Source organism: Labeo rohita, chromosome 8 (assembly GCF_022985175.1).
Source record: "Labeo rohita strain BAU-BD-2019 chromosome 8, IGBB_LRoh.1.0, whole genome shotgun sequence".
NCBI lineage: Eukaryota > Metazoa > Chordata > Actinopteri > Cypriniformes > Cyprinidae > Labeo > Labeo rohita.
Genome location: NC_066876.1, coordinates 16,668,407 through 16,677,116, shown reverse-complemented (window position 1 = coordinate 16,677,116; position 8,710 = coordinate 16,668,407). Strand labels below are relative to the sequence as shown.

General features: G+C 43.2%; 1 protein-coding gene across 1 annotated transcript; it reads right to left on the bottom strand.

Moving 5' to 3' along the window:
* Positions 1-329: 329 nt before the first annotated feature.
* Positions 330-3,025, bottom strand: LOC127169764 (macrophage-expressed gene 1 protein). The gene is made up of 2 exons (XM_051117366.1): positions 2,565-3,025; positions 330-2,191 (listed from the first exon to the last, which is right to left on the bottom strand). Exons 1-2 carry the CDS (start codon positions 3,012-3,014, stop codon positions 752-754), a joined length of 1,890 nt encoding a protein of 629 aa, XP_050973323.1. The 5' UTR covers positions 3,015-3,025; the 3' UTR covers positions 330-751.
* Positions 3,026-8,710: the final 5,685 nt, after the last annotated feature.

Here is an 8,710-nt window from a genome sequence, read left to right as displayed (position 1 = left end):
CACAAAGTAACTACTTGAGTTGAAATCATTTGCTGACAGCTTGGTCTCGGTCTGAGAAAATGGTTTGCTTTATCCACCTCTTTTAGCACTGGCTGTATAGGGGCAATAAAATAATTGCCCTTTTCAGATTACATTTGAGAACACTAAATTGCCTAAATTTTATGCAGTATCTTGAATATATTCTTATCTTAAATGAGCAAATGGTTAATCTGTTACATTTTCTATTGCTACAGAGCGGAAATTAAGACATTTTGACAGACAGATGGAAAACATTTTGCACAGATGATTTTATATCATATCATATCATATCATATCATAGATTTTTATTTTTAAAATATTTTTAAAATACAGTTTAAGAACAGTAAGGCATTCAAACAAGTCACACATTAATGATTGATGTTTTTATGCATACTGTTTAAATCAATCTTAATGAGAAACTTTGTTTAGCCGTTTATTTGATTTATATGTAGTTGGTTAACTTTGCAAATAATATAGTACAACTACCACCACCACAACCACTAAAACTTATAATAATAAATAATGTAAATGATAATGATTATAGAAACAAAAAAAGAAAGAAAGAAAGAAATGATAAAACATTTGGGGAGTTTTTTGTTTTTCTTTTTGAGCTAAAAACTTCTCCTTTATACCCATCACCATGTATAAATCACTGTGTAATTTGATTACAATTTTGACAATTATTATACTTTAACTCTTTAAGACACTGTCAAGTTGGTTCACACTTTGAACCTCAAGGTAAGAATACCGTTGTCTTTTGCCATGGTGTTGTTTGTCCATCTTTCACCGAGGAAACATTACTTGCGCTTATTGCAGAGATGGTGGCATTCATGCTGACCAGTGGTGGGCTTGTAAATGGTGGGAGACGGACAGGTTTTAACTGACCACCACTGAATATAGCAGACTGGACACAGTACAATATCTCACAGCCATCACTAACGGCAGCAAGATGCTGGCTGAACTGAAGTGGACAGCGATTTTGACCATTTGCAAGAGGATTGCCAGATTGGCAGCTGAAGAAACCACCAAACGGCACAGAGGACTTTGTTGCTGTGACATAATCATTGCTCAGACAAACCACCATACCACTAGACAAAAATTTTTGGACAAAGAAATTTGCAGGACAGCTGTAAGATTTGGTAAATGGATTTTGCAAAGATGGTCCATATAGACCTCCAAAGAGGTATCCAGAGTTCTGGATTTTCTGAGTTGTGGAACACCAGTAGGTGTCCACCTTTGCACGACGGACATAATAAACATCATTACATGTTTGGGAACAACAAGTAGACAACCATAAGAAACCACATGAACGACAGGATTTTTGGCACTCATAACGAGTATAACCTCTTTCTATTGTCTCCGAGCGTAACAGGGTGGTGTTGTATTGCAAAGGACAAGAATAATCACCAGTAGCTGGGTTTCTCTGTGCTGTCTCATCACAGATTGTACTTCCATCTGATGTCAGTGCAGTGCATCGTTGGTAAATGCCACCAAAGTTAAGATTGGTGACTGGACCCTCACAAGATGCATCATCTACATTTGCCTGAAAGTTGAAGTTTTTGGAATCTGGACTTATACACCCTGGAATGGTATTTACTTTATAGTATTGCTCTGTAGCCTGAGAAACTAACAAAGCTAATTTGTATACTACTGGTTCTGGGAGATCTGGGAATGTCGATGGATTAAGAAAATAGTGCAGTGGCAGCCCAGAGCGGTCAATAGCCACCAGATTATTGAGTGTACTGTCTTGCCACTTCTGCAGAGTGATGCCTGGGTAGAATAATGCTCCTCCCTGGCTCTGAATTAAGGAATATGTGATGTTTTCCTGATAACCACTGATTTGAACGTTTTTTTGGGATGAACTGCCGCCAAAATCAAATTTAAGTTTTTCGAAGAAGGAAAGACCTGCTGATGAAGAAAGAGAAGATAATTGTAACTGATTTTTTGTGACATAAGATGCTTTTAAATAGTCCTCTTGAACCAAAATGGCACCAGCATCAACACTTGTGATGACATGGGTACCATAATCAAGAATGAGTTTCTCTGACAGGTAAGTTGCTAGACGTGTTTGATTGTTCTTAATAGCATCTGCGATTTCCTCTGCCTGTTGAGCAAAGCGAATGTCAAAAGGGAAGTCGGGATACGCCTTTACTGTGTACAGATGGTTACGGACCTGAGAAAAAATAAGCAAAAGTAAAAAGATTTTCTTTTTAAAGTAGGGCAAACATACACACCTTTACACATTTAATATATTATGTGGCCTAAAATATTGTGTATAAATGCTGAAATTAAATAAATCATAATAAAAAAAAAAAAAATGTCTTCTGAATTAATCTTTTATTCATAATGTTTATTCATAACAATAAGAGTAAAAAAATATAATATTATGTAATATTGAATACTATCATTATTATTATCTTAGTAAAATTAGTACAAATTAGATTTAAATTATAAAATTTTTAGTATTGACTTTCTGTAATTCAAACTACTTAAAATTCTGAACTGCATTTTCATGTACATTTTGTTAGACTGTTGTTTTGACTTACTTGAACTCGTGCTGTTACAGAACTCTCCTTCACTTGGTGAGTTTTAATACGCTGGTTTTCTTTGGAGAATTTTCCATTGAGCACCATAAGAAAGGAAGCATCTGCATTGATGGAGCTTGAAGTGGAGCTTATCTGGTCCAGCCATGACGTGATGATCTCAGAATTTGTTTCCACTCCACTCACTTTCTGTGGAATGACAAAGACTTCATCTGGGATAAGATAGACACCATCTTCTGTGGTCTGACACTGGGAAAAGCTCAGATTCATCACCCGCCCCATGTCCATGTTGCGCAGGTTATCCCAGCCTCCTCCTGGTAGAACCTCCAGCGCTGGTAAACTTGTTTTTTTTAGACACTCATTGAGTCCATTACTGGGATGAATGAGTGGATAAAGGTTGCAGACACCGATACAGCACCAGAACACTAGCAGACAGAAGGCTCTTGACTCCATGATCAGCTGGTGTGCTGTGTAAAAATGCATTTCTCTCTCAGAATTGCATCTGTTATTTATAGTAAAGTTATAGTACAGGGTGTGTGGTCTTCATTGAACCAGTTTAGGCAGTTTTCTTTATGACTGGATGATTTGCATGTTTGTGTTACATAAAAAACAAACAACCAACAGAATCTCAGCGAACAGAAAATGAAACTTTTCTGCTCAGACATATTTCGCTATAAAACATTAGTGATCATCATACCTCCACCCAAAGTGATAGAACTTTGAAATATTACCATATTACTTTGCTGCAAATTAAAATAGTTTCTATGACTTAAACTTTGTGAAACAATAATCTCTGACTATACAATAATGACAATAATTCACAAAGTTTAACAGAAACTACTTCTCACAGTTGCATTGTTGCAGGGAGAACGCAGGACCCGCAAAGTATCTTAATAAAACACAGGGGAAACTCCAACACAGAAGAAACAGCAAACACAATGAGTAGACCCAACAAAGGAGAACAGAACAAACAGGAACTAATATACACAGGATACTTAGGGAAAACACAGGTGCATGGGATCAAGCAATCAAACTAAACAAGGACAGGAAAAAGACCAAAAAAAGGAAAAACAGGAACTGATATGGGGGCAAAAGAGGACCAATATACTAACATTACTCCCCCCTCCCAAAAGGCAAGTCCCACGCCATAACATATTTCCTGGTGAGGGGAGGTGGGTGCCCTGGAGGCTGGTACATGGCAGAGACACAGGAGGCCTCCAATCGAAGGGGGCATGTTGGATCAGACAGTTTAAGGCACCATGGCAGAGCAAACACTTCAGGGCGCCATGGCGGAGCAGACAGTTCAGGGACAGATCTGCGGCCGGTGCGCTTGATTTTGGAGTGGCCGGGGAGCTTTACTTGAGAGCGGCGTGCTTGGCATGACAGCAGCTGGCGATCTTGACTTGGAAGCCGGCCGATTCACTTTCACAATCAGACTTTAATAGATCCCTGTTCTTTAAATAAAACAGCACAAACTGACACCTAATTGTCACCCTATTGACTGAAAACATTTCTGAAAAGACAGACTCTAATTTTACCCTCAAATTAACTTCTAATCCTAGAGCTTCACATACTTTTGCAACTCACAAATATCTAACACTAGATAATTTTTTATAGTAAGTAAATGACAAAGTATGTATTTTCATCTTATTTGTTTAATTTGGTTCTCTTTGTCAATTTTCAAAACTTGTTTGAAAATTTCATGAACCTTATGGTCATATTTGCAACGGTTGTGATATTTTAATTCAGTTATGAGATCATGCTGTGGCGTATTGATCTGCTGTTGGTTACATGGTTTCACGTGATGCAAAATTGCACATTCACATGCGTAGGAATGAAACTCAATAGCACAAAAAACTTTACAGTGACAGCTCTGTGTACAGGCAAAACACAAGGGTTCGTATAATAAAATTTTTAAAGCTCTTCTGTCACACCATTGTCTTTGATTTTCATATTGCCTGCGCATAATTTTGCTGGCTTCTGCAGCAAATCACACTATAAATGAATGCATAATAGCTTACTTTATGTCCTCCGTGTTTACTTCCGCATGACGGTGCGCAGCGAAGTGTTGCCAAGTCCACAGTTTTCCTGCAGAATTGGGGTAATTTTTCACTGTAGCTGTGGGTTGTTTTTCAACTCCGTGGGTTGAAGCAACCCCATGCAATATTCACCCCCCAAAACATGACTGGGCTAGTTTTTGATTAGTTTTGAGAAGCAACTGGGTGGATTTTGTTGTGAAAACCTGGCAATCTGGCAAAAATCAGAACTGAGCACTAAGGTGTCGCTCAACTGCAGAACACAGTCTTCTGGAGGGTGCGTAAGTCTGAACTAGTGAGTTTAGGTATATTGTTGCCGAATCAGTGGTTGTCTTCTAGGCAAACCTTGAATTTGATGCGACCAGCTATTGGCAGCCAGTGCAATCTGATGAAGAGAGGTATAATTCCTGAGATGCCCATATTCATGAGGGTGGACAGGAAGATCTGGTGGTTAACTCTGTCAAAAGCAGCAGACAGATCCAGCAAAATGAGTATTAAGGATTTGGAAGCTGTTCTTGCCAGCCTCAAGTCTTCAGTAACCAAGAGCAGGGCAGTCTCAGTTGACTGGCCACTTTTGAAGCCAAATCAGTTGTCCAGGAGGTTGTTCTGTGTGAGAAACATAGAAAGTTGGTTGAACACAATGTAGTATCTGGACCAATCAGATACCCCGTTATTTGTTACATTTAACAAATAATCTTTAAAACCATTAAGCCAGCTATATGTTGGAGGTTTGGATTCAACCCCCAAAAGCAACTAACACCCCAAAAGGGCTCAGCTGCCAGGGGGACCATCTGATAACATGGGTTTTATTGCTAATATACACAATGACTATAGAAATGGGCTCTTTCCTATTCATTCACAAACAAACCTTTTTTTGACCTTCCTATCGCACATAGCCCCAGGTCATTGTGTATAGTATTACTGCCTTGTATTTTTGTGTTTTTCATTGTATACTGTTATATGCATTTGTTATGACAGATAACGTCTTGGTTACGTTTGGTAACCCCCGTTCCCTGATGGAGGGAACGGAAACGTTGTGTATGACACTAGGGGTCTCTCTTGGGAACCCAAACACCTCTGACAACTTTGACAAAAGGCCAATTGGGTGTGCAGAATTTGCATAGTTGCCCATGCCCCGGTCATCCGGGTATAAATAGGCCAGCGTGGCATCTGCTCACTAGTTCTGTTCTGAGGAGTCAAAAGCGTCTCAACCCACTCAGCAGTCTGGAGTTGTGGCATGAGGGACACAACATCTCCGTTCCCTCCATCAGGGAAGGAGGGTTACCATACGTAACCAAGACGTGCCCTATCTGTCGTTCACTCTGATGTTGTGTCACGTGTACGACACTAGGGGTCCCTATAACAACACACCACAACTGCTGGACTGCATCACAAGTGAACGAGGACGCAGATATCAACAAACCAACGTGTGCAGTAAATGCACCTCACCACTTCGTGACCTTCCAACGCCCAAGAACTTGACCTGCTCTCTACTGGAGAGCCGCCATAAGGCAGAGGTCCTTCAGCTGGAGCCTTTCCTTAAAGTAAAAAACAGTAGAAAACAGCTGAGAATCTGGGCAAGAACGCTGGGACAGTGGCTGTTCCTCCCAAGGGAGGGAAGCCACCACAGAGATCACAACCTACCTGAAGGGGAGGTAACATGTGAAAAACCACTAAAGGACTCACAGAGGGAGTGCTACTTAGGGAGGATTCTGAGGTGGGCTCCACATAAGAAGAGACTACCGAAACTCAGAACCTAGAGACAGAGCCTGTCTCGGGGAAACACTGCATCTCAAGGAAATATAGGTGGAAAATACACACATGGGGCAGCATGAGGAGCCACTACATATGAAGAACCAACCTAATACAAGAGTTCACATGTGGCAATCTACCTTGTATTGGGTTCTAATAAGAAGTTCCTCTGCCGAACTTGGCTACGTGAGATGTACTAGAATGATGGAAGGAGTAGTTCAGGGTTCACCTGGGGAGACTTACTGAACTGAAGGCTCTACACCATACCAGTCTCCTGAGTCTGGGAGCTTGCGATTAGGACTCCGGAAGATACTGGCTCCATTCACAACTTAGAGAATCTGGCGAATGTGTTAGGTGTAGCCCAACCTGCAGCTCTAGAAATGTCTGTTAGAGAGGCCTGTGACTCCTAGTGCAGGGTAGGCCTCTGGCCTGGTAGGCCGTTTGGATCATATCCACAACAAGTGGGAGATCCTATTTTGGGGACAGCGTTTCCCTTTCTGCTTTCCACCAACACAGACAAGAGCTGTTTAGAACGTCTGACCTCCGGGTATGTTCAGAAATATATGTAGGGTACGGACTGGGCAAAACAAACAGGTTGGGGTCCCCTTCTTGGGAAGGGATAGCTTGCAAGGTCACCACCTGCTCTATAGAGTGGCGGGTACCTCGGCACGTATTCAGGCCGGGTTCCAGGCACGAAATGTTGACGGAGAGGGCTTGAAGATTTCCCACTCTTTAACAGCGCAGTCAGGGAAGCCGTCTCCATGGAGAGGGCACAGAAAGTGAAGCGCCTCAACGGAACTTACTGTAGGCCACAGACAGATCAAGAGGGGATGTGGTGTAGCATGGGAGGGTTCAACCTCAGGGCACCTCTATGGAATCTGATAACAAATCGTGCTCTACCGATCTGCCTTACACCAAGTCATGGTAGCTGCCACATGGATCTTGGATGTAGAAACAGAAAGGTCCTCCTTGAAGGAGGGATAGCACAGATTTGATGCCGCATCTCCGTGTGTTCTTCTCTTAGGAAGAACACCTGCGCCATATCCAGGATGTACCACCGCCTAGTGGAGGGCGCTCTGTCCTGCATAAGGAGTTTACCACTGCAGGTGGAAAGTTTCTGGAGACCTCTTGGTTGCATCCAGGGAGCATAGAAGAAGGTTCCAGAGATCTGGGCGTGGGTGCCAGATTGTGCCTTTCCCCTAAGAAAAGAGGTTCTTTCTCAGAGGGATGTGCCAGGAAGGGATTAATGATAGGAGCACAAGCTCCGAGAACCAGGTTCTGTTGGGCCGAACAGGGCTACCAGAAGAATCTGTTCTGTATCCTTCCCGACATTGCACATTGTCTGTGCAACATGGCTCACTGGAGGATAAGCGTGCTTCGGCCAGCTCGGTCAGCTGTGTGCCGATGCATCTGTACCGGGGGGGGGCCTCGGTCAGGCCGTACCACCACTGGCAATGAGTGGATTCTGGTGAGGCGAACAGAACTACCTGTGCCTGGCCGAACCAACTCCAAATTAGCTGGACCATCTGAGGGTGGAGCCTCCACTCACCTCGGAGCGAACTTGTCGCCCGGAATGTGAGTGGCACACAGAATCTTGAGTCTGTGCTGGCTCCAGAGCAGGAGATGGCGGGGCAGTTGTGACATGCGAAAGGAGCGTACACCACCTTGGTGGCTGAAGTACGCCACAGTCGCTGTGTTATCTGTGCAGACCAACATATGCTTGCCCTGAACTAAGGCCAAAACCTCTTCAGGGCCTGAAGCATTGTCAACAACTCCAGGCAATTGAATGCCAAAGCAGCCAAGGGCCTAACCAGACCCCTGAGGCTGCATGCCCGTTGCACACGGCGCCTCAGCTTTACTTGGAAGCAACTGTTGTGACAACAGTGTGTGTAGACACTTGTTCCAAGGGCACCCCTGCCCGCAGAAACAAAATGTGTCTCCAAGGGCTGAAGGTTTGCAAAACAAAAGTGTGATACACACGCCATGCCCATCTCGAGACTCGGTATGAAGTCAGTGCAACAGCGGTTTCATATGCATCAGGTCCAGCAGCGTGACCGTGGCTGAGGATGCCATGTGCCCCAGGAGCCTTGGTACATATCAGGGGGGCCGCTGTACTGAATCTGAGTGCTCTCACGCACTTCAGCACTGACTATGCACAGTCTTAAGAAAGACGTGAAGTCACAGTGACCGCATCTACACAGAGAAAAGAGAAACCCTGTACCGAGGAGAGTTTACTGTTTTCCCAGATGCCCTGAAGTCCCAATCGAGCCAGGTGGTTGAGAACTACATCCCTGAGAGTTCAAACCAAACTTCGTGAGTGTGCTAGGGCCAGCCAGTCACCGAGATACTGAGAATGCATAT

Coding starts and splice junctions, on each gene's coding strand:
- LOC127169764 (XM_051117366.1), bottom strand. CDS start 3,014: ATGGAGTCAAGAGCCTTCTGTCTGCTAGTGTTCTGGTGCTGTATCGGT. Junction 2,192..2,564: donor CTGTAACAGCACGAGTTCAA/GTAAGTCAAAAC, acceptor ATTTTTTCTCAG/GTCCGTAACCATCTGTACAC.